General features: G+C 37.6%; 1 protein-coding gene and 2 long non-coding RNA genes across 9 annotated transcripts in view; 1 reads left to right on the top strand and 2 right to left on the bottom strand.

Moving 5' to 3' along the window:
* The window catches only part of LOC146463362 (uncharacterized), a 403676-nt gene that overhangs the window by 241846 nt on the left and 135322 nt on the right, over positions 1-26508 (bottom strand). The gene's annotated exons all lie outside the window — the stretch shown is intronic.
* LOC146463366 (cadherin-23-like) overlaps positions 1-26508 on the top strand; it is a 64683-nt gene that overhangs the window by 23234 nt on the left and 14941 nt on the right. For all 6 annotated transcript variants that reach the window (XM_085084463.1, XM_085084464.1, XM_085084462.1 and 3 more), the window contains 23 exons: positions 7538-7702; positions 8303-8370; positions 8936-9179; positions 9868-9906; positions 10300-10416; positions 10819-10947; positions 11362-11586; positions 12168-12404; positions 12794-12937; positions 13876-14056; positions 14678-14802; positions 15285-15596; positions 16130-16249; positions 17346-17412; positions 17789-18139; positions 19538-20466; positions 21107-21220; positions 21924-22101; positions 23281-23375; positions 24077-24217; positions 24591-24690; positions 24970-25415; positions 26145-26340. In XM_085084463.1, coding sequence (XP_084940589.1) covers positions 7538-7702; positions 8303-8370; positions 8936-9179; positions 9868-9906; positions 10300-10416; positions 10819-10947; positions 11362-11586; positions 12168-12404; positions 12794-12937; positions 13876-14056; positions 14678-14802; positions 15285-15596; positions 16130-16249; positions 17346-17412; positions 17789-18139; positions 19538-20466; positions 21107-21220; positions 21924-22101; positions 23281-23375; positions 24077-24217; positions 24591-24690; positions 24970-25415; positions 26145-26340 — 4723 coding nt within the window. The remainder of the gene's footprint in view (positions 1-7537; positions 7703-8302; positions 8371-8935; positions 9180-9867; positions 9907-10299; positions 10417-10818; positions 10948-11361; positions 11587-12167; positions 12405-12793; positions 12938-13875; positions 14057-14677; positions 14803-15284; positions 15597-16129; positions 16250-17345; positions 17413-17788; positions 18140-19537; positions 20467-21106; positions 21221-21923; positions 22102-23280; positions 23376-24076; positions 24218-24590; positions 24691-24969; positions 25416-26144; positions 26341-26508) is intronic.
* On the bottom strand, positions 1815-7144 carry LOC146463367 (uncharacterized). 2 transcript variants are annotated; one of them, XR_014856921.1, is made up of 4 exons: positions 6532-7144; positions 6116-6324; positions 3140-5917; positions 1815-2410 (listed from the first exon to the last, which is right to left on the bottom strand). It is a non-coding gene; the product is annotated as an uncharacterized LOC146463367 (long non-coding RNA). The 2 variants fall into 2 exon arrangements; XR_014856920.1 differs by lacking the exon at positions 1815-2410 and having other exon boundaries at positions 2672-5917; positions 6532-7143.

Raw genomic sequence — 26508 nt, 5'->3', positions numbered from 1 at the left:
TGAGACCACTCGCCTGGGGCTCGTGGTTCCACTTGAGTTTTAAACATTTTGTGATGTCATTTTATGGTCTATAAGAGTATAGACCATAGAAAACTGCCGTCGATTTGTTAATTAGAGAGTGCATATTTTGTTGACCTCGATCCTAGGTTCTCCCTCCTTTACCAAGTTGGTGATGATATCATCTGCTCCTACAAATTCTGCAGGAGGTGCCAGATTCAATTGTCCCAAGATCCTTTCATTCATGGCAATCAAGTTGGTTGTCCCATACAATCTCTACTTCAATCTGTGTAAGGAGTACGTTCTTTCTATGTAATTGTTGAACGCAATAAATTTTGTAAGTCTAATAATTTATTCAACAGGAAAAAAATGTTTTTGCAGTCCCTAGCCATTTGTTACCTGGTTTTTAAAGTAAGCAAATTGTTTGACATGAAATCAAATAACACTTCCAAGGGTAATTAAATCCTCAACTGTCCCTGTCAAAATCTTTACCAAAAAAACCGATCAGGCAGTTATGGGGTCAGTTATCCCCAGCAGTTTTTTTAACAGGTTGCTACATGAGAGTTCACTCAAGGAGTAAAGTAAAGAAATAACACAACAATTAAGGGATAATGAAATTTTGTGCTGTGCAGTACTGATTATACAACTGGGAAATCAGATAATAATTATCTCTGGAGTGTAAATTTCTGTGTGGGAAGGAAACCACTTAAATTTCCCATTGCCTTAGTGAGTACATTTAGTCCATCAGTGATCAAAATCCTGGGGTAATGGATTTGAATCCTGCCAAAGTCAAAGAGTTTTACTTTACCTTGCATGGACCACATTTCCTTACTGAGGTAATACTGAGAAGAAAATTAAAGGGCTTTCTTCACCACAAAAATTTCCCCTGCAGATTTCATTCTCTGGTTTCTCAATTTAAGTACAGGCCTTGCCTCAACCTATTAACCTTTTGTCCTTACAAGCAAAATCCCAATTGAAGAAGTCATTAGACTGCTAAACATTACACCGCTGCAGCCTCAAACATCACTCCAGCTTCTGGATAGCACCTCATCTGAGAAGTCCCATTCATTTTTACACAGCAAGATTAACCTACCATGTATCATTTAATAAGCATTCTGTAAAAATATTTCTTACTTTACTTTTCATGATCTGGTTTTTCCGAGAAAAAAAATGGAAGGTACAAGAGTGCTTAAAGAGAGTTGAGTGTGCATATAATAGTCCTCTTCTGAATTCACAAAATGATGTACAGCTAATATTTTGCTTGAAATATTGCAAATTAAAAGCATTTTATCACTTCATTCTTCAAAACAATCAGTGGTTTAAACTGTTCTTATATAAATAAAGAAGATTTTACATAAACCCAGTGGACAGAATGAAAAAAGAAAATAATATTAGTGTTTTTCCTTATGTTACTGAAAAAGATGTATACCAGACTATGTGATAAGGTTTAGAAAACTGTACCACTGGTCACTGACGTCACAAAACCCATGAAAAATAAACAGTTATTGTAAGGTAATCAGAAGTAAGTAAAAGAAAACAATTAACTTGGGGTATAACATTTGTATAATAAAAATATGATAACTGAATCACTGAACAGTGAAATACCAATTGTTTTTAACCTGCAAAGGAAACAGAATTTTGTTGAAAAAATAGGAGGTAAAAATCTGACTGAAGCAAATCCAAGAGAATTAACAACTATTTGTTCAAAGAATCAGGAGTGTCGAAAAAATTGAGGGTTCTGTTCAAATAACTGAGATTGCACTGTAAAAATAATACCTGTACATATTAATTTTCATAATTCATTACTCACTACCAAATTTGAAAGTTTTCTTTTAATTAAAAGAGATGGCTGATAAGAAGTTTGACCTTTTATCTCTTAAATCACAGTTAGCAACAGAAGCCACAGTCTGGTTGCATTAAACATGGCCTGAATATCAGCCATCTCCTCTCCACATTATTGGTGAGTGATGGGAAATGTATACAGGGAATGCCCCTTGTTCAGCATATTTTTGTTACGCCTCTTTATCAGTTGAATAGTTATAAGAATGATTGAGTGACAGTGCTCTGTTGCTTATAAACACAGCTAGGCCCAGGCATCCAGTGGCCAATCCCTGTTGTACACACCATGCTAGAGCGATAGCCCTACATGGCCAACTAATTAAAATCTTTACTGCTGAAGAAAAATGTTACATGCCCAGTAAGTGCTTATTGTATTTGGTTCCTGCCATCATAAACATTCATAAAAAGGTAAGAGATTAAATACACAACTGGATCTATCCCTTGACAGGAAAAGTGCACAGAAACGTTCACACAAGAATGCATTATTTACAAGTTTATGAACTGCCTCAACAAAAACTTCCATTAACAAAGTGATTCTTGAGCTATACAGTGTTTTCATCACATCTGTCATGATCTGTGATGGTAAATAAAAAGCTTACATCAATTTATTTTTTGTTATGATTATTTATAAAATTCTCCCTTTCATATTTTGGAAGCCCCCCCCCCCCCCCCACCCCACCCAATGATGTTCTAAAATAAATATTTTTTTCCTGCCCCCCCCCCCCACGTCATGAGCTATCCTGCAAACCATGGTAAAATACCATGCCCAGTCCCCCCCCCCCCCTCTATCACCCTTTTTAACTTAAAACCTCCTCTAAAATGGAAAATACAAGCATTTCTGGAGTCTTAACATTTAATGACATTTGCATTATAATTACCAGTAACTAATAAATTTCACTTTAAAAAATCCTTTACTAAAAATTAAAATGATATAAAGGCTGACATTCAATGCATAGAGAATGCAGTGGTTTTATGTCACAAACCACATTTATATAAATAGCTGTTGATTGCTTTGCCAAGGAATCATTCTAATATTCCATGCACAATAGTTACATTGTTCTAGCCCTCTACCTTCTTTTAAAAAAAAAAAATGTTCAGGCATCATACAAATTAATTGTAACTGTATAATCTCTTTAACATACCAATAGATTGTCTTTAAAAATCAATTTTTCTGGAGAAGAAATACAATTGCAGCCATTTTTAAATGTGATCTATATCACAAATAATGTTGTTAAGATAATGTTGTTTGATGAAGTCAGGTTCAAAGATACCGAAATGTCCAGAATTTGGAGACTCTGATTACCTCATCAGGATACATCGAGCACATGAAGACAGTGGCCAGGGGGAATCTGAAAGAACTAATTCTGCAGTTGGAGATGCTAGCCATTATCGATAGCAGTTCTATAAAATGGAAATATAATTTTTCATGACAAATCAGACGGAGAAATTAAGAAGATAGCTGTGACTAGCTGAGTATGAAAATCCCGAAGATAAAGAATAGGGAGAAATGCATGGAGGGTTGGTCATGACAGCATTGCGCATTGAGGATGCACCTGTTCTGTCAGATTACATTTAAGGGGATTTGTAACAGAGAGGGAGGAGGCATTTTTTTTTTCAACTCTACCCAGCTAATCATAATTTCATGAAGGGATAGGAAAGTTCAGCGAAAAAAAATGTCCCAAGCTATAATTATTTTTCTTGAATTTGTGACCATAAAATAAATGATCACCATGATGTCTGAGAGTTATACATGGAATTTGTCAAAGATAGTCCTACAAGGTTAAGAAAGAGCAGCAGTGCGCTTCATGCAAAAATTGGTTGGCTGGCTCCATGATGGGCAGAAAATTATTCCACACCCTTTCCCGGATGAAGAAAAAATAAGGTACAAATTAAAGTGTCTTTGAATCTCTGGCTACTTCTTTAGACGAAACAGCATAACCAGTTGATTACTTTATGCCTAGAGCACAAATAAAAAAAACATTCAATGAAGGAAAGCTGAACAAAGTGAAGGAAATTACAGACTTTTCTTCTATAGTGTACCTTTGTGGCTTCTGATGAGCTAGTTAAAATATACCTAGACCATTTAAATCATTTCCATTTCTCCAAAGATATGCAAAATCAAGCAACCATCGAGAACTGACGAAACCGAGAACAAGGATTACAATAAAAATATTGGAGAGAGTTACTACTATTAACTACAGGGTTAAAATCTCTTTATGGTTTTGAACTTGACATTTACTTGAAATCTGATTTATCTGATCATCAAAGCAATGGAGACGACACTGTTGCTGTGGGTGAAACATGGTACAGTGAAAGTGAGGGGATGTTTAGTGAGAGTGAGTGATGATAGCGAGAGTGAACTTGACCATCCCCGGCGAAGAAAAGGTGCAGCACTAGAAGTGGACGGAGTGCAACACGCTTTGCGTTAAATTGGTGAATTGCTTAACCCTAGATAGTATAGAAAAGTGCTTAGCCCTTAATAATATTTTTTGTTGCTTAACCGGCAGGGGTATTTTGCTGAATGCCGAATGTTACATTTTATGCTACCTATGACATTTTAGCATTAAAGGTGAAGTATCACGAAAATTTGATGTAATTTCAAAACCAAAAAATGTTTGTCTGACAACAGAAACAAAAAAATTGGTGGCTAGGTTTGCTATAGATTATCACCCCAGTGCAAGAAAACTGTTGATAAGTGCCTCTGGCCAGGTTGCAATGGATTGAAACTTCAAAAATATTAGGCTAATGTTTTTCAAGTTCTCGTATTTTTGTTTCCAAAATGTGCTAGAACATATCATGAGTCGTTCCTGTCAAGAATTGAGTTGATTTTTCTCCTCTCATTGTTCTAGAATTATTTTGTATTAAAGTGAAGGTCTTATTTCACCATTTTTAACAAAAGAGGTCAATTAAACCCCATGGTACTTCCCCTTTAAGCAAAGAATGAAGTTATTTAGGTCTAAGCACTTCTCTTTTAACTGTCTAGGGTTAAACACTGGTTATACAGACATTTAGCTTTAAGTTGTTGTTATGGCAGCCATTCCATCAAAGGACTTCTATGAATTCAGCATTCTGCAAAATACCCCTGCCGCTTCAAAATCAAACTTTAAATTATACTCGGCTTTATGTGAATACATATACTACCTGTTATACAAGGTAGTAAGGTATCCTTTTGAACCCAAAAACCCATTTCAGTAAAAGAGGCATTCTAAGCTACATGATTATGCGAGTGGGAGTCCAAAATCAAGTATCAAAATATTACATGTACGTACACTGAAGGTAAATATTCAGGACGGGTACTTCCTCCTATAGCTTCCTATTGATATATTTTTTTTTCTGTTGTTATTATTCTTTTTCAAGGCGAACTTCTGTATATATAGCAATCAGTACAGAAATAAACTAAACAACTATCTTTAAAAAAATTTGCACAGACAAGGGAATAAATATAATAATACTCACAAATCTAAATCTTTGCCCTTATATCCTATTCTTTTAAGTATTTGTGTTTGTTCTCTGTAAAGACTGCCACAAATAAATGTTAAAATAGAAATATATGCGAGAAAAAACTTGTCAGTAGTTTTCACAGTGTATTGCAAGACGTTTGTTAGACTAACTATATTTTTACCTGAGAATCAAATTTTCTTAAATGTAGCAAAACCGGAAGAGATAAGAAAATAAACCTCCGAGGGAAATAACAAACATGGACCAAAAAATGAGCACCAGAGACTGCTCTGGCGTTAGCAGTAGCTTTTACAAAAGTTAAACAAGTTGCAGTGTCAACACTTCAAGAAAAACAATATCTTGCAAAACAGCAAATTAAAGTTCTGCCAACAAAATCACATAAAATAACATACTCGCCTCTTTGGAGATCGATAACAAGTCCTTTTATTCCATTGCTGATTTTTCGTTCGTTTTACAACGTTGAGTGAGCGAAAAGTTTCACTTCAAGAGGAAAAATGCAACGTTTCGTCGAGTCGATCGGATCAGAGTGAAATGAGTTCTCTTCGGCCGCTGTTTATGTTATCCCGCCTCTAAAAGAGTCCATATGTTTCCCCCGCCGCTAGTTGCCCTGCTCTTTTTCCCGCTGTTGAAAAGCAAAATTGGAGGAGATTAGAACATATAACTCTGAGGAAAAAAAATTTAAAAAAGCCTGAAAAAATGAGCGAAAAAGACTGCTCTGAAATTAGCAGTATTAAGCTAAACTGCGTGTCAGACAGTGCAAGAAATCAATATCTTGCAAACCAGCAAAGATTTGTCAACAAAATCACATGGATATACTCGCCTCTTCTGAGAATAACCAGTCCTTTTATTTCACTGCTGATTTTTTCGTTCGTTTTACAACGCTAAGTGAGCGAAACATTCCACTTTAAGAGGAAAAATCCAACGTTTTGTCAAGCCAGATAGGAGTAAAATGAGTTCACTTCAAGTTTCGGTTGCTGTTTATGCCAACTCTCCCACCGGCCGCGAGTCGTATTTATACTCTTTCTCCCGCTGTTGGAAGGCAAAATTTGGAGTAGATTAGAAAATAAAACTCCAAGGGTAATAATGAACATGGACCGAAAAAAGTGAGCTCAAAAGAATACTGTAAAGTAAGCAGTATTTAGCAGTAAACGGCGTGTCAACACTGCAAAACAACAAGTTCTTGCAAGACAGCAAACAAGCAAAGTTTTGTCAACAAAATAACATGAATATACTCGCCTCTTCTGAGAATAATCAGTCCTTTTATTCTAATTCCTGATTTTCCATTCGTTTTACAACATCAAGTGAGCGAAACGTTTCACTTCAAGAGGAAAAATTCAACGATTCGTCGCGCTGGGTCGGAGTAAGATGGTTTCACTTCAAAGTTCTGATGATGTGTAAGTCGATTTGTTTCTCCCGCCGCTAATCGTCTTGCTGTTTCTCCCGCTGTCGGCCACATAACTTGACTTTGTATTTTGTTGTCTTCAAAATGTCTTTGTGCATTTCTTAAAAGCAACTTCCCGCCATAGTTAGAAGAGGGAGACGCTAAACAAACAATGGTCGCGGCACGATTGCAGCACAGCTTCACACAATCTGAGTTTTCCTGTGGTACTAACTAATTGTGGTTGTTTCGCCCGAACGTCGACTCGCCCGAAAGCGTTTCGCCAGAACTTGCGTCGATTCGCACGACGAAATACACCGTATTCACAAATTCCATATGGATTTCATGATTAGTTCAAAGTTTTCACTTCACGGTAAAATTTCCCGCTAACAAAAATAAATCAATTAAATAATATTTGTTACAAGTCGACATGCAGCTATTTGTCTTGAAATCATAATCAATCATCTTGTAGGTAAATCCCTAACATCTTGGAGAAACTCGGCACCTCAACGTAAGAACCTCTTTTAGTTTGTTTGAACAATTTTTACTGATTTTACATCCGCTCGTTTTATCGTGTAGGCCTTATAGTTATTTCTTCTATTGTAAGTTTTCCATTTTATTCGTTACCTGGAAAACATCGCTCTAATCGACGTGAGTCCGGGCGATATACCGTCGGGCGAAACAACCGCTGCGCTGCGTACGTCGTACGGACGGTCGCATGGACGGACACAAGTGACGTCATAACCAAACCAAATTTTCTCGCATTCACGGGTTACCAAATGCTCTTAGCTATGGGGCTCCGCTGCGCGCGCCTGCGGCGCGTGCAAGAGCTCCGCTATGATTTTGTGTATTTTTTTTCCGCAGGTATTTGCAAACGAGACAGACACTGCCGAAGTTTTGTCAGGTGTCGCCTCCATAACAGTTGAACTCGTTAATGTTAACGACAACGAGCCAATGTTTGCTCAGAGTTCTTACAACTTCACCTTTGACGAGGAAATCCCCGTTGATTTTGTCATTGGAACTGTAACGGTAAGTCTTTCGAAAATGCAAACTTAGACACAACTTACAGACCAACTTCCAAGCCATAAAATAGTAAGATACAGGAGCTACCGTCGTCTAACGATAAACAGTTGTGTTCTTTTTTTGTGTTGGGAAAGATGCCTTATGTCTATGGAGAAATTCTGCACAGCAGTCTGAGAATGACAATGCAGAATACATTGAGTTCCATTTGTGATGGGAACTAGGATTCTTTTTTTGAAATTCCCTCAATGTGAAAACAAAATAGTTTCCTTATTTACGTCTTGATAATCTTTATTTGCCAATTTCTTCTAAACATTTTTATTAGTTCAATAGCAATATTTCTTAGTTAGGAATTACGTTCCCGAATTGGGTAGCCGCGAAAAGATGCGTTCATGAGACACAAGTCCTTGGTTGAATCATAGTTAATTAAATTTATGGCCAACAAGTACGCCAGCCCCTCTGAAAAGCCTTAGATATACATAGGTGAATACGCCATTAAGAACTAGTCCGTCGAAGTTTGGGTAAAAAGCAAAACTGGACTACAAAACTAATTCTTTTCATTGTTTCAGTAGGCATTTCATTATTGTCCCTATACCTTCCTTGTAACAGGCTACAGATGCTGATCTTGGTTCCTATGGCAAAATAAATTATGAACTATATGGAAGTGGAGGTTCAAGGTAAAACGTAAATTTTAAAATATATATTAAATTCAAAAGTGAGAAAGTGGTCCAATTGTACGACTGAGAAAAATTGTCCAAACATTGTCGAGGAAACAATTTTCCTGCAGGCAAAACTGTTAGCGATATAATAAGAACCTTAAGAGACACCTAATCACTTACATAACATTGCCCCGTAGTTAAACACAAGGCTAGCTTGTAACAAATTTATGTCAAATGTCAAAAGTGTTAAATGCTTTGTTTATAGTGGATATGCAATTAGATACCCAAAGCTAGTTTACAGTCACTCCACTCAGAAATAACAGGAAACAAATAATAATAAAATCGAACATAAACATTTGTTTTCAACGAGAGTCTGAAATATCACCTGTTTTCTCTCCCTTACCCCTTGGAGGAGGAGGCGATTTACATTTCAGTCTATCAGAGAGAATGATAATATTTTACTTTGAAATGGCCCTCTTTATTAGAAGACTAATAGTAAGCCACGCCCCTCTCTTTGGAAAAAAAACGTTCTCACAGTGTAACTGTTCTCATTCATTTCTTATTATTAATTCTCGTTCATTAGCTTCAAAGTAGACGCAAATGGAACCATCAGAACAACCGCGGTATTGGACTACGAAAGAAACCAGGAATTCGAGTTTTTCATGCTTGCAAACGACGGTGGGAGATTTTATGAAGCAAACAAGAATTACGTCACCAAGATCAGAGTGTTCCTCAGAGACGTTAACGATAATGATCCAGTTTTTCTCAACGGACCATATTCGGTGGATATCATGGAAAATCAAACAGATATTGTTTTGGTTTATGAGGTTAGTGTCTACAACACGAATGTTCCAATTTTATTAACACATTTGCTACGCTATTTAACTTGTGCTAAGAGTTTTGAAGATACTATTTTCTGGTATGAAATATTTGCTTTGGAGCGGTGTTAACAACAACAAGAACGATAATATAACCAACATATTTTTTGTGTGTGTCATGCTGAAGTTGTCCATCAATTATACGGTAATCATAAGTAACTAAGAGAAGAAAAATACTGCTTTTCCATAATATACGCTTGATATTTAAAATACTATTTACAAGGCTAAAAAGTTAAAAAAGATGAAGAACCGAACGTTTTCGTTTTTCCTGAAGATGACTTAATTAGTCCAAAACGTTTGGTTCGTATTTTTTTAAATCTTTTTAGCGTTGTAAATAGTACTTTTAAAATTACTTACACAAACGCATATGACGCTCGTTACTTCCGCTTGAACAAATTCAGTCCCGATACAGGTTGAATATTAAAAAATATATATATCAATTCAACTTACACAATATAAAAAAAAAATTATTCTATCACAAGCAAACGTTACTCAGCAGTTCTTATTTTAAATGACCACACCTTCACACAAATTCCACACATTTCGTACAAAGACCAAAAGATAGAACCACCTTGCACAGCTCATTATTCTTTCGTAAGAAGTAGCAATTAACTTCCGTAATTTCTTTTATCCCTAGGTATCAGCAACTGATTTGGACAGCGGTGACAACGCAAGGGTAATGAAACTGACCGAGTGGTGGGGAATAAAGTCTGGACTCGAATTTTTTTTTTTAAACACGACAGGAGGACCATTTTAGCTCTTAAAATTTGGCACTTACTTTTGTAGCTATTTTGGATTTCAAAATTTTATTTCAGAAAGTATACAAAATATTTTGTGTCGATAAGTTTGTTGATCACATGATATCATTAAATCTAGAGTGGTGGCCAGATGATAAGCGTACCCTATTTACGTTCTATTTATGTTCACCCTATATCTTTACTGAACTGTGTTGCAATTTTCTACAAACTCATCCACAATTAAATAACACCTGCCTGTCCATTGGGGCTCATAGCTGGGTTGCAGGAATTTGCAGAGCCATAAGCTAAAGACACTTGCCGTTTTTCTCTAGGTTTCTTATAACATAACAAATGGAAATACTGGAGACGCTTTTGCAGTTAATTCAAGTGGAGCCGTAACAACGACGAAGAAGCTGGACCGTGAAGTTAACCCACTTTATTCACTAACGGTAAGATAACAGCTTTTTCTGTGTCTTCAAAATAATCTCCAACTTGTCTTGCCTGGAATCAGTTTACACACTGGTTTTCAAAAAGTTAGCTCGTTAATGGCGTTTGGGAAAACACGATTATCACCGAAACATTATCCAACAAAAACTAAATATCATCCAAGGACGGACCCAGACTTGTTCAACAGCCGCTGGTGTTGGTAGTGGATAGTTACTTGTGGGATTCGAATATAAATGATTTGCAATCATAATCATAATTACTCTGAAAGTCTTTTGGCCAAGGGATATGCATTTCAAGAAGTATTACAGAAGAACCCCTCCCCCCCCCCCCCACCCCCAAACCAAAGCCAAATTATAAATATAAATTAATCCATATGTATGATTCTTGTTGTATATCATGATCAGATAATGGCCTATGACCATGGAATTCCAAAAAGAAATACAACAACAACTCTAACAGTGACTGTACTGGATAAGAACGATAATCCACCCGTGATCGATGGTGGTGCTTACATCACAACGAATATAAGTGAGGTATGTAGATACCTTATAGAGTTTTTTTTATGTGTATAAGGGTGAAAGTAGCAAGTTAATTTATCTTTGCTCGACCGCACGGCCTTGGTACTCAACGTGCACGAGCGCGTCCAAAAGTGGCTATCAAACAAAATCTGGTATCCCACGTTGCAATATTGAGCCATCTTTATTTAGTAAAATCGTTACCCCAGGAAATACATACCTGTTCTTTATGGTACACGTTTTCGACAGGGTTCTCGACATTTTGCTATAAAGCCTACAAACGAGAAAATTCCTTGCTGACCTCCAAGGTAGTTTGCAATGCATATCGGCTACCCCTAAAATTCAGAGAATACCAGCAGGCCTGTCCAGTAAACCGCCGAAACAGCAATATTGCGATTGATTATTTAAAAAATGCGGTTTCTCTCTCTCCAGAGTAAAGGCGGTGGAACAGTCGTTCACACGCTCGAAGCTTCCGATAAAGACGTAGGCAACAACGAGAAACTGACTTATGCAATAATATCTGATCACAATGGGGAATTCATTCTGAACAGCAACACGGGGGTTTTGGAGATCTCTCCAAGAGGGCTGGACAGAGAACTTCATTCAAGCTACAATCTCACTATAAATGTCACAGACGGTGGGAGGCCAACGCTATGGGTAAGTTGAATCAAATTACTCTTCTTATAAGCGTGTGCGAGTTTACGTGGTGTCAGTATTTAGTAGAAGGGTTAACGTCACGGTAGCTGCATGGGTGAGAACTCAGAAAACTGGGCCGGAGGTGATCTAACGTTGTTACCAGGGCGCAGAAAAGAATTCTTTTCTGCGCCCTGGTTGTTGCAGACAACCACTTAATACGTAAACGTAAAGCAAGAATTCAGAGATTTAGCTGTGCTAAAAATTGTTTATTCAAAAAAGGTGGATGTATGCACAAACCGTTTTTTCTAATTTCCAACAGTTTTCTGAGATGCCTTGAATGACAAAATTCGTCTAGTAAGTTCTTCAGTCCTGAAGACAGCTCGGCCACCGGCTCTTGTCTCAAGTGCCCTGACCTAGAGCTACCATACCTTGATCCTGGGTCAACCGTCTTCCTTTCCACAACGCACAGACCTTTGGGATCAGTGTGTACTGATCGAATCCGCTTTAAAATAACCGTTATTTACGTTAATTCAAAGAGAGCTAGAAGGGTTGACAAAGGAGGAGATAAACTAATAATAATTAAACTCTAATGTCCTTTACAGGATTCTACAGTTCTGCACGTCGATATACTTGACGTAAACGACAACTCTCCGGAATTTGATCCAAAGCCTTCTGAGTCACTCTCCTCTTATATCAGACCCATCGATGAGGGACCAGAGAGCGTTGGTATGTTGGTAATTGATGTCAATGCTACTGACAAGGATTACGGATCGAACGCAGAGATTAGGTATTCTATGTCTGGAGACGAACATGGGTACTTCAAGATTAATTCATCCACGGTAAGGTGTTCTGTAACTTAATTAATTTGACATTTTTATAAGGAATTCGTCAGATAAGTAGCAGATGTTGAGTATCTTCTCTCTAGCATTAGTTGAAAACTTTGACATCTTCCCATATATGTACGGATCGAAATATTTACTTTTGTTACCGCTGCACTACCAAAAGCATCTTCAAGGGAACGGACATAAACTAATGCATATTGTTAAGCCAAGAAAAAAAAAACCTTAATGATAAAATTGGAAATATATTTTACTGTCTTAAAACGACGCAATTATAATTGGTTTCGGAACGAGCTGACTGAAAATAAACCTTAAAATTATGCAAGCTGTAAAACAAGTTGTAAAGGTATTTAACTGTCTTAAAAATACGCATTTGCCATTGGTTTCAGGGAGAATTGACCGTGCAAAGCGTTTTGGATAGGGAGAACTCAGAGATGACTTTAGATGCGCAGGGAAGAGGAGTATTTTCCCTTGATATCACAGCAACTGACCAGACTCTTCCTAACAATAAACGAAGGTCCTCCACTGTTAGGGTAAGTTTAGGTTTACTTTAGTTCATATAGGTGAAGCTGATAGTTTTTTGTTTGTTCTCAAGGAAATCGCCTGGATATATCCACGCCTGAAGAAGAAGTTGTCTTATGTGCTTGGGTCACTGTTTCCTTCATTTAATTTTCTTCATATTTTGGTGATATAAAGATATCAAAATATTATCCTCCTGTGTAGTACCTGGGAATGCAACGGTGGGCGAAGGGGCATGAGGAAATTTTTGGTGATATCTTTAGAGGCTATTACTTTGGGAGACCAGCACTTTCAGTAATTGTCATTTTTTTTCTCGTCCACACTTCGAAAACAAAATTTTGATAACCGTGTCAATCAAACCAACATGTGCAGATGTTTTACAAATTCTCTTTTTGCTATGGTTGTTTTGATAGCTTTAATGTCGTTTTACTCTTATTTTAGTAAACTCAGTCTAGCAATACCTTTTTTATTATTTCAATCAATTTTGGCTTTGATGAGGTAAAAATCCAAGATGGCGGTCTCACAAGTAAATGACTTCGCACGAGGTCATCACCAACAATGGGCTATTCATTAATGATAAAACGAGATTAAACTATTACTGACAGCAGAACAAAGACCAAAGGAGAAGCATCCATTGAACTGTAACATCAATGCCAAAGGGTATTCCTGGAAAATTTTGCATTGCTTTAAGTTAACAACATTCACATTAACCAATTACCTTTTTTCAAACCCTTTGGTATAACTACACGGAACACAGAGAGGCCGGGTGTTTGGAGAGCCGACCTGAAATTTAAAGCTACCGTTCACCAGTTCCTTCCAATCCCAAAGCCGACGTTTTTTTTCTGGCAACTAAATTTTCTAACTCCAAGTGAACTAGTGTGCTCCCTATCAGCATGTATGAAGTTATATTTTATCTTCAATGCCTTATTATTTTCTTGTTGATTATCTTAAGGTGACCATTATAGTCAATGACATCAATGACAACACACCTCAGTTTGTTGACCTTTCCCAGTCCACCCAAATCAGCGAAGCTGCTCGGCCTGGTAGTAACGTAATCCAGATGTCTGCATCGGATAAGGATTTAGGCTTTGCAGGCAAAGTTGTATACAATATTACCGACGGAGACCCAGCTGGTAAGTCACTTGCTACTTGCTTTCAATCCTTTCACTTCAAAACGGATTCATTATTTCCGCAATATATTTAAACTCATGTATCACCACAGGTTCGCTAGTACAATACTGTTCGTTTGAATTCTCAAACTGATGCTAACGACGCACTAAAGTAGAATTTCTAGAAATAACCTAGAAATCCACTATAACTGTTAATTAAGCTGGAATGATCTATTTTTGCGTGGGTAATTTACTAGAAGGTCAAGAACAGCAGGCATTTTGCTTGAAGGCATCTTCGCGAAAACCGATAAGGGGGTATTACGATTGACGATAGTGAATATATTTTTTGATGGTATGGAATCGTTTTTTCGTACTAAGCCACTGAACCTCGCTGTTTTTGATACCGTCAAGTTGTTTGCTACATTTTTCTTACTGACAATTAGCTAAGACAAAACGAAATTATGTTACTCGGACATTTTGCCTATGGTTTCTTCTTTACTGGAATTTGTTATCGTTTCTTTCTTCTCTTTACCTGTTTGGAGAAAGGAACTCAATCACACAGGGATGGTTGTTGCATTAGCAGCCTCTCAGTATTTTTCTTTACATAGGACACACTACCCTTTTCTGACTATTTTGTCATCCTAGGCCATTTCGAAATTACTCCCAGTGGTTACATTCTTGTTAAGAAAGCACTGGATGCAGAAGAAGAATCTTCGTTCAATCTAACAATCGAGGCAAGAGACGAGGGTCAGCCAAGAAGATCTAATACTGTAAGTACATTAGAGAATATGGCGACAGACATACGCTATTAAAACAACTGATTAAACAATGTGGTCGACATTTTCGTAAAATGCTATTTTTAAAAAGGGAATTGGCTAATCCAACTTTTTAACTGAGAACTACTGTAAGAATTTTTTCTCATCAACTTCAACCATGCTCGGTCGCTGCAAATGTCACATCGATTTAGCAAAAACTAACGTATTAAAATCTGGACTATTAATACATTTCACAGTCTACAATGGGTCTGAATGGGCGTAAATGTCGAAGAAAAGTAAATGAAAACGTTCTAGGGTCCGGTAGCCTCCGGATATTCAGTAAAAATTACGACATTTGCATTGGATATATCTTAAGTTACAAAAGGGTTACCAAATGTCTCCCTTTATCAAGGTAGTTTAATTCCAGGCACGGCTTTCCAAGGAAAGTTTTGTAGAGGCCAAAATGACTCAACATTTATTCATCTTCTCTCCTGCAGACTGTTGTGTCAATCATTATTGACGATGTCAATGACAACGATCCAGTTTTCAACAAATCATCCTACGTTGCCCATGTGATGGAAAATTCCACCGTGAACACGGTTGTTGCGACAGTCTACGCAACAGATCTGGACCAGGATGAGAATGGCCACGTGTCCTACAAGATAACAAGTGGAAATACTGGGGACGCTTTTCAAATTGATAATCAGACTGGAGTGGTGTCTGTTAAAGGACCTATAGACAGAGAAACACTTGGAGAATACAAGCTTACCGTGCAGGCAGAGGATGGTGGCCATCCGTCCAGTAGAAAGGTGGGCATGAGTTAAAAAACAACAACAACAACGACAACAACAAAAAACATAACGCGATTGTGTGCCATCTGCTAGTCTTTTTAACTATCATTTCTACTATCACTACTATTTCCATTACCATAATTAATGGTACAACGGCTTCCTTCATCACCGACACCATTATAAATATCATCATCAAAAACACGTCAATATCACCATCATCACCAACCCCGTCACGATCATTTCATCGTCATTGTCATCAACATCGTCTGAGGCTGAACAGTACATTCGCCATGGATGTTTCGTTTGGAATTTACATCGGGAGGGCTTGACGTCACCTGATGTGAGAATTCCGTTATGATTTTCCAAACCGCTGTTGTCTTGGATCCGCCATCTGAATTTCTGGATGTCCCCAAAACTTAAAGTCAAATGTAAATGAATGAGGATACCTTTGTTTACATAAAAATATATAGCCGTATGTTAATATCCGCTCCTCAAGAATAAATCTGACAGTTAATGGACTTAATCGTTATTTTTATGTTTGTGTCTTTTAGGCTTTTGCTGAGCTCGTTATAAAGGTTTTTGATGAAAATGATAATCCCCCGCTGTTCAAAGAAATTTCTTATGAAGCAGAGATTGCGGAAAACTCATTAGCAGGAACCACTGTTGTTCCGGTAAGTTACACATTTCACTCGTGCCTTTATAATGATCTTTTGGATATGTTAATGTAGTTCAATAATTTGAATACTAGACAAAAGTTAAGTTTGCACACTTCCTTCCTTTATCTGGATTAATTAGATTTCTACTAATTAGAAGTAAGAATGTAACCAAGCTCAGACGTTTCCCACGCTTCAGTTTGTCACTCAAATTTACTTCGAGTTTGATTGATCTATTGAGAAGTTGAATTTAAGTACCTTGTTAGGGCGATTAATTTGGTAAATGATTTAAGGTGGCCGAACACAATTTGCGCGCGCTTTACAGATTCTGTTAGTGATGCTATTAAGCGCATGCTAGGATTGTGGTAAGCAAATACTATCCATCCCTCGATTTTATACCAAATGGATCACAATGGTAAGTTTTGCTCTTAAAATAACTTAGTTTATCGTTTGTGAATCCTTCTTCATTTATCGTCGAACAAAGAAAGTGAGTTCACAATGAGCTAAGCCTTTTTGTACGCTTTTCATATTTCTGAGAAACCCTAATTAAAAGCCACGCATGCGCATTTGAGCAAAAAATTGTGAATGGTTATTTTAATGGAAATAAACTGTTTTCTAAGGAACCGCTCGTTAGAATTTCGTGAAATTTGACAAAACAGTAGTTTTCTAAAAGCGTAACTTGCCTACAAACCAAAAACAAAATCTAACAGAGGGTATCTTCAAAAAGCATTGAAGTGCAAAACCAACATTTACAGGAGATCTGTCTGTTAAAATTGCATGAAACTAACGTCTCTATGCCAGTATTTTGTGAGTTTTTCTGGATACAAAATATGGAAAAAATCTAACGAGTGCATTTTCTAAAAATTAAGAAAAACCATTATTTGTGGACGGTTAATAGCTTGCTGCGTTGCCATGGCAACGGCACTTTGTTCAACAAGAAGTATCAAAATTTATTCCTTCTTAGTTAATCTTGCACCATGCTAATTTCGGGTACTCAGAAGTACGTAGTTTTCAAATAATGTTTACTAACGCCTGTGTGCTGGAAAAACTGTGTTCGGCCACCTTAATTAGAACACTGATACAGCAACGATCTGTTTTTATATTATACCTACAGAAAGTTGCTATAAGTGCCAGGGATGCTGATGAAGGGAGCAATGCTGAAATATCGTTTTCTCTGGAAGGTAAGAGTATGACACAACCAATTCCAAAGCACAGATATATCCATTGACAACATTCATTCCCCCCCCCCCCCCCATAAAAAAATAGTGATAGATACCAGAAGGGTTGCTTCTTGCTTTAACAAGGTATGTCCTTGCGAAAAAAGAGAAAGACAATTTTCGAAGAAAGAATGTTCCAGCTAACCCACAAAAAGAATAAATTTGAAAAAACTCGTAGAATTAACTAGGATCACATTTTTGCATAAGAGTCTTACTTCTGCTGTGAAAAACACAATTAAATATGACACATGGTCATTTTGTACCATTTACCTATATTTCATATATTCAATCTCGACATGACAGTTTTTATTAAACTAATCGTTTTGATTTGTTTTTACAGGTCATGGATCGGAAATTTTCCAGATCAACTCAACAACAGCAATCATAACCACGCGCCTTAACAATTCCCTCGATCGAGAAACAAACGGCACGTTTCACTTGACTTTAAGGGCTACAGATGGAGGCAACCAAACATCGACTGTCCAACTTGAAATTAAGGTGACTGATGTCAACGATGAACATCCCCAGTTCAGTCAGCAAGTGTACTATGCCAATGTATCGGAGGACGCTGTCCGCGGCACCACAGTAATGAGACTGACAGCCACGGATCTTGATTTATTAGTTTTGAATAAGGAAATCACTTACACATCCACGGGAGCGGATGCCAAGTTTTATATAAACAGAGCCACAGGTTGGTCAGTTCATGTTTTTCGAGAAAATACATTTGGAGGTTATAGCTGTGCACACAGCTACACAATAAGAAACATTTACTGCTTAACCAAAAAAAAATAAGTAAATAAATAAATAAACAAATAAATAAATAAATAAACAAAGAGCAGAATAAAAGCTTCTTATGAGAAACAAATAGTGGTTAGTGCAAGAAGTAGGAAAAGAGACGTCGTTGTCTTTTGATAGTTTTGGTAACATAAAAATCAGGTAGGGTGGAAGAATGAAAATAAAAGGGCTATGGAAACAAAACCCTAAAGCTGATGACCCGGGATAGATACTCAATAAAGTTTTATAAGAATTGAAGCATCCTCCTAGAGATACGCCCCTACTCTTTTTACATGTCATATTTTACCGAAATGCTAACCTATTTGCATACATCAACAAATTATGCACCTCATTGTTTGGCGGAAAGTCTGATTTCTGCATTACTATATAGACCAGAAATTTGTTCTCGCTGTTTTGTTAACCTTCTTATGATACTTGGACTTAAGGACGGTGCCTACTATTGTTACTGCGCATACGTTCTGCGCATCGCGAGATACTCGAGTTTCCTATGGGTGGTGCCTACTAATACAGGGATATTTTTGCGCGGTTTAAAACTATACGGAAAAAGCAGAACCTAGCAAATGCTTTTGGTATCTCAAAAGAAAATTGGGGGTAACCATGCATTTTTCAGAGATAATTAAACTTCAATTTAGGAAAGAAATCCCATACATTGGTTTATATTTTGGCGCTTTTTAGAGATATTATTGCTTAATCATATCTGAAAAATGTGTGGTTACCCCCCAATTTTCTTTTTGGATTACAATACCCCTTGCTAAGATCTGCTTTTCCTGCAAAGTCATAAGCCGCACAAAAATACTTCGCTATTAGTTAACTGCCACACTTTCCGTTCACGGTCTATTTTCGTAATTGTTTCACATGCTAACACTTTTGTTAACCTTTCGCATATTGCGAATCACATGTGTTAAGGCCCTTACCTTTGATCCGGTACAAACTGGACATGCTTACTTTAGAGACACTGAGATCGACGACATGTATTTTTTGTTCTTTACTTTATTTTGTGGTAAAATAAATGAAATACTCTCTAAAAATTCATGTTTCAAAATGTACGTAGGAAAAAGGGAAGGAAATTAAAACAAAACAAGAGGCCACATAGTATCAAGAAGCTATTCTGTTTAGACAAAACGGGATCGGATTGTGGATTCTGAAAGCTGTTAGACTACAGGATGGATAGAAATCGAAGTCATGGAAGAGGGGCAAAACCAGATATTTTGATATTTGAAATTCTCTTAAATGAACGACAATGGGTTCAGTAGCTGGTCTGCTGCTGACAATAGGTGTACTTTTCCCTTTTCAGGTGACATAATTGTTGATTCAACTCTGGATCGAGAATTCAAAAATAACTACGTCCTGTATGTGACAGCAGCAAACATTGGAGAGAATGCACCAGAAGGAAGCTGCCAAGTGAACATCACCGTTACTGACGTCATCGATGAGAAGCCCTACTTTGAAAGCGACGTGCTATCATATCACGTCTTGGAGAATGCGTCTATTGGAACAAGAGTAACTCAACTCAAGGCGCTGGACAAAGATATAGGCGATATCATTATGTATTCATTAAAAGAAAGCGATTCGTCTGGATTTTTCTATATTCACCGGACCAATGGTGTGATATCAACCACTAAAGAACTGGACAAGGAGAATATGACCGAGCACGTGTTATTTGTGCAAGCTACTGACAGTGTAAACTTGACATCGGACAGTGTCAAAATTGTCATCAAAATTGACGATGTTAATGATCACGCCCCAGTGTTTTCTAAACCTCTTTATATCCAAGATTATCGCGAGGAGTCAGCAAAAGACACCAGTATTCTCACAGTTACTGCAAGCGATGCTGATTCTGGAACAAACGCTGAGATCAGATTTAGCATAGTGGGTAATGCCACAAACTATGTAAAAATCGATCCTGTCAGTGGTCTTATTTCTCAGGCTGTTAATCTCCTTGATCGGGAACTATCGCCGTTTTTCAATTTCACCGTTCGTGCAACTGACATGGGAACTCCATCGATGTCCTCTGAAGTGGAGGTATTTCTACCACTAGTGGATATTAATGATAACAGCCCCAAGTTTAACCAGAGCGAATATCGCGCCTATGTTATGGAAAATCAACCCGTTGGGACACCTGTTTTGCTTGTCACCGCAACAGACAAGGATGTAGGATCCAATGCTAGACTCTCCTATGGGCTTCACGGAGGAAACTTCCGTTTCAATATTGATCAGGATACAGTAAGTTATCAGATATGTTTTTGTTTGCGCTGAATTTCTCCGTTCTTTAGTGCTAGTAACGAAAACATGTAAAACGTTGAGTTTACCTTAAAAGTCTTCTTACTTCTTTACTGCGTTGGATCTTTTTCGTTTTGTTTTGTTTCTGTTTTTTTGTTTTTCGGAAGTCTGATTGTTGCTTGTGAAATATGTTCGACTCTGGGAAATACTTGGCCAGCAATGGGTGGCTAAAAAACAAAACATCGTTGAATTTATCGTTTCGCAACTATAGATCAAATAGTCATTTTAGTATCAAAACATTTATTCTAACTAATGCATTGCAGATCACACAGTAGTTATTACTTCCTTTTCACTAATATTAGAAATTAGTAAAAAAAATTATGCCAAATTCCAATGGTTTGCAGAAGATTAAAAGACCAAATTGTAGCCCTTTAGCGATCACTTGCCATTCCGTTTGTTTCCTCAGTATTTCTTATTTCTTGAACTTCAAGGGGAATTGAACGCTTCTGTAATCTTAATATTGCAGTGGATACCTTATAGCTGACGGGTGCCGCCTACACTGCTTTGTACATTAGGGTGTACAGTTTTCTGAAGAATAGCATTCGTCTATGTGAATGATTTTGTCGCTCTGTTGATTCTCCAGGGAAATATTACTACAGCTATTGTACTAGATAGAGAGCTTGCTGGGTCAGAAACTTACACTCTGACAGTGTTGGCGGCTGATGACGCCATAAGAAGCCGCCAGGGAACCACACAGGTAAGTAACATTTTTAAACTTCAAACGTTGGAAGAAATTTCAGTCATCTTATTGGTAAAAAAAGGTAAAGTCGCACTACGAGCCTAGGTGGCCCACACGGCCGGAGCTTAGCCCGGTTTCTGTAGCATGAATCAAGTAGGAGTATTGCTACTCCCCCCTGGATGGGATGCTAGTCCATCGCAGGGCTACCCCCAGCAGTATGTCGCCGGTACCCATTGGGTGAAGAGAGACAATGTGGAGCAAAGTTTCTTGTCTAAGGAAAAACACTGCAATGAAGAGACCAACCTGGCCTCGAACCAACGACCATCTAACCGTCCGATCGAAAGTCCGGCGCACTAACCACTACACCACCACGCCTCAACCATCTTATTAGTACCCCTGGTTAAGTAATGTAACAATTAAAATATAATATATCAATAGGACATTTTCATTATGGCGTCATTTAACTACAACTTCCAGGATCCTTCTGGTTTTTGTTTTCTCATGCTAATTAGAGCTATTGTTCTTTGTTGTCCACTGGGATTACAAAATTTGAATTTGAAAAGTTCTGGTAGTTGTGGTAAAATGACGCCATCATGAAAATGGCCTTTTAGGCATGAATGATTAACTGATTGCTCAATTGAACTGATTGCTCGATTGGTCACTTGATCCATTGAATGATTGACTGACGCAATAACTGACTGACTGATTAATTGATTGACAGGTCATTGTAACTGTGCTCGATGACAATGATCACGCTCCAGTCTTTTCGCAATCAAAGTACACTTTCTCCGTGTCCGAGGACGCCAGGATTGATCACCCCGTGGGTACTGTCGCTGCAACGGACGACGACATTGGAAACAATGCACAAATATCATTTTTTCTTAATGCAGAAAATGGAAGTGAGTGCCTTAGTTGGTTGAACTAGGATTTGAGTTGGAGGGCGGAATATCTTGCAAAAGCCCTGGTCAAACGGCGCATGATAGTCGATGATAGTTGATGATAGTCAAAACTATTATTAACTATTATCAACTATCAAGCGGGTGGTCAAACGGCTCAAACAATCTCGTGATAGCTGACGATAGTTTACCGTGAGCCCCTAGTGTCAGAAGCCAGCGGACTGTCAATATCGCAAACAAAACTTCGCATGGATGAATTTTTCGCGGCGAAAGAGGGCGACAGCCTGCTCTGTTTTCCTTCAGTTGTTGAAAGAACAAATTTAGAGCGCTGGTAGAGAAAACAGCTGATCGAAAACTATCATCGACTATCATGCGCGTGATCAAACAGGAACAACAACCATCAATTATCATGAAAAATTTGAGCACGCTCAAAGTGAATGATAGTTGATGATAGTCGATGCTAGCGCATGATAGTTGGTGGTCAAACGAGCGCACGAGTTTTAACTATCATTGACCTATCATGCGCCGTTTAACCAGGGCTTAAATAATCAGGGATGTTCATGCTTGACTATGAGTACAAGTTCAAGCACGAATAAAACTCTCAATTTTCAAACCAGTCATGTCCTGCCACTTTTGTCAAGGAACAATACTTAAGAGACATCTTAAATAAGGAATATGACCCTTGAGACACTTGCTCTTTCCTGTTGATTCACAATAGATAAGGAGATTTTTGAAACTGCGATGACACGTGACTACTCAAAGCAAGTGAGATAGATTTGAAAAGTGGTACTCGTACCATATCTCCTAACTTCTAGAAGTAGAATATAAAGTTCCATTTTTTGATTAGGATGACAAATTACAATTTTTAGATATCACTATGTCCTAACTTAGTTTCGGGGCAATTGGAAATCGCATTCTTAACAACAACAATCGCTTCTCAACAAATTTCACAGAAGAGCCATATTGTTACCAACACTGTTGGCAATAAAACAAGTATGCTTATGAACGTTGGTGAACGTATTAAAACTGGCTAATTTTATATAAAGTGTAGGGTCGGAATAAAAAAGAATGCCTTTAATAACGATGATCTTGTTTTCTGCCTTCGATTTATTAATCACAATCACCTTTAGTTCTTTAGTCAAGTCTGCATCTTTTTAATCTATTTTTTGTCGTCGCCTTCAGGCCTGCCTTTTAAGGTGAATGAGACAACAGGTGTTATTGCCACAGCGGGACACCTGGACAGGGAGACAAACACCAACTTCACATTTGTAATCACTGTAAGTATTTAATACAAAGGCGCTTGTTGTAGCCTCACAGTGCTTCATCCAGGATACTATCATCAAAAGGAGAGCGCAAATATCAAGAAGCATGGCAGGGCGTACCGCCTTATCAATCAGGCAACACACAGCTAGGATCAAAATCTAATCAACATTTTTAATTTTAAATTTGAACCTTTAACTCCAAGCAAATATCAACTATTCCTTATAGGATCGATATGAAATAAATAACACGTATAATGACTGATTAATTAAGAGATTGCTTTATTGATTGATTGCGCGATCGATTGATTAGTTGGTTGATGGTTTTTTTTTTTTTATGGTTGGATGAATGGATTGCTTGATAGACTAATTTTGATATATTAAAATTCTGGGTCCGGTTGTTCAAAAGCCGATGAACGCTTAATCCACGATTAAACGTTAACCGAGGTTTTCAGCTCGCTCGTTAAAAATGTTTTTAAAATCTAATTTTAAGCACATGTTAAAGAAAAGTCAACGTCAATACTGAGGGAAAAATCTTTTTGTAAAATATTTATTGTTTAGTTCTCGTTAATCCATCAGTATTATTTAACAATTTTGCACAGGAAAAAGTGCTATGCATTCTTAGACGTCTTTTTTTTTAATTTTCAAGTCAAATTTTAGCTTTTTCTTTCACTGTTACAATTCTTCTTCAACACACCTGTTGCGTTTGTTTTGTTTAGGCACGTGATAATGGAAGTCCTTATCATGAAAGCAACACAACTGTAGAAGTCACCATAAATGATGTCAATGACAATCCACCAACATTTGAACGCGTCAGCTACAATGTCACTCTTCGAGAAAGTACATTTGTCAGGACCACGGTAAGTCTTTTCATGATAAACTGGAGAATCTCTTCACTTAAATTTTGGTCGTTTTGGTGGCCACTTTTGGCATCATTTCATTACATCAATGGTGATGATTTTGTTAGATCTATTCTTGGGGTAATATTTCCAAAGGGTCTTGATAGTAGCAGGCAAGTCAAAAGTTTAAAGAAATCGACAAAACTTTTAAGTATACAAAACATGTGCGCTTTATACGTTAACTAACTGACGACAACAGAAGTCTCATGTTTTGTAAACTTAAAAGTTTTGTCGTTTTCTTTAAAATATATATTTCTTTTTACTTTATATCAGGAAATGCCCAAGATGAAGGACAAAGTGCAAATTCACTTATTATTTACCATTTACACTTCAGGTGGCAACAGTGTCAGCTACAGATCCAGACGCAGGTGCAAATGGTCAATTTCGATACAGCATTGAAAGTGGAGACAGGGATGATCAGTTCTCTATGGACGGTATGAATGGCTTAATATTGATGAAAAGCTTTACGCCCCTTCATAACCAGTTTTGTTTGAATAGCATTTTCATCAGTCAAAAAGAGCACGAAAAATGGCAAATGCGTTATGAATTATTTTACACGCCAACCTAGTTGCACTCAGTTGATTTCGAATTCGTAGTCCTTTATCCTCTCACCTATTTTATAATTTTCTTTCTCATATACTACTCTCATGGTGAATGAATGGTGGAGTTTGACTTGGTTAATTAAGGTGTATCTCCTTTTCTTGTCACTGCAGCCAATTCAGGTGTTATTAAGCTGAGGCAGAAGCTGGACCACGAAACAAAAGCATTCTACAACATCACCGTCGCTGCTCGAGACCTTGGTAGCCCGACCCTCGTGGGATATGCTCATCTGTTAGTAACGGTCACAGATGTAGATGATAACGCCCCAGTCTTCCACCAGGAATCATACACCGCTAGCCTCCTGGAGAATGCTACCGCAGGCAGTTTTGTCTCCCAAGTGAATGCTTCAGATGTGGACGCTGCAGACGAGCATAAGACTGTTTATTACAGGATTGAAGGAGGGAATGAGGAGAAGCATTTTGCCATTGGCGAGTTGAATGGCTCAGTTTACTTAAACTGGACTGCCGCTGGTCTTGATCGCGAAAACGTTCCGGTGTATTCATTGACCATAGCGGCAATTAGCCGGGTGAACAACACGGAACAAAAGTCAACAGTTATTGTGAGGACTGAGATTTAGATTTTTCTTTTTTTATCTTTGGTATTTCACTATGAACAAGCGATTTATTGGATTCCCGCGCCGAATGTTGATAGGCAGATTGAAGGGTACTCATTTGGTATTTCTAGTTAAGATGATAATGTCGTTTTATAGTTTATTGAAATATTTGTACATCCATTATGGACTGAGATATACTTTGACAATTTTTGAAAGAAAAGAGGCTATATAAAGAAAAAAAAAAGAACAAAAAAACGTAGTTGCTTAGCTAGGGATCCAAACAAGTCGTTCGACCCTTTCACATACCCAATCATTCTCACAAACACATGGCAGTCCGTGGTACAGTTTCTTCACATCATGGTCACAGATAAAGCTGGAAAAATTAGAGCAACAATTCATCTCCCAAATCGGCATTCTTAATCCTTACGGAATCAGCGAACGCTTCACATTCGACTGTTTTAAAGTTGCCATGTTTCTACCACTAGATTAGAGTAGCCCCGTAGTTCACTATATAAACTACACACAACTCACAATTCCTTGATTCAGTCCGATGAAGGGAGAGCAGTGCTCGAAATGTCAACTCTCCAATTTCTTTACGGTGGCCAAGTTGCCTTAAAAATTCACCTGATAAAGCCAAATTATTCATAGTCTATTGAAATTCTATTGCGTGTCTTTGCATTTCGATCACTACCATCTTTTGTTTCACTGAAGCAACTTCTCTCTAATTAATTTCAGCTGACCGTCACTATTCTAGATGTGAATGACTTTATTCCAAAGTTTGAGCCCAAGTCTTACGCCAAAGCCGTACCAGAGGACACAGGGGAATTGGGCAACACAGAAGACAGAAAGATCCTCACAGTTTCTGCAAATGATGATGATGATGGCGATAATGCAAAAGTTATCTATGCTATTATTAGGGGAAACGAGGAAGGTCTGTGGTCGCTGAGAATAAATTAACGACAATTGCCATATGTCAACCCCCCCCCCCTCCCAAAATATTAAAGAAAATCCTTCCAGATGAATTGAGGTTCTTCAGGATAGAAAGGCCTTTATTATCAAAGATTGGCTAATAATGTCGCGTCGAATGCAGGGATTACAT

The sequence above is a fragment of the Pavona decussata genome, unplaced genomic scaffold, assembly GCF_977016875.1.
Source record: "Pavona decussata unplaced genomic scaffold, jaPavDecu1.1 SCAFFOLD_178, whole genome shotgun sequence".
Taxonomy (NCBI): domain Eukaryota; kingdom Metazoa; phylum Cnidaria; class Anthozoa; order Scleractinia; family Agariciidae; genus Pavona; species Pavona decussata.
This window is presented reverse-complemented; position numbering and strand designations above follow the sequence as displayed.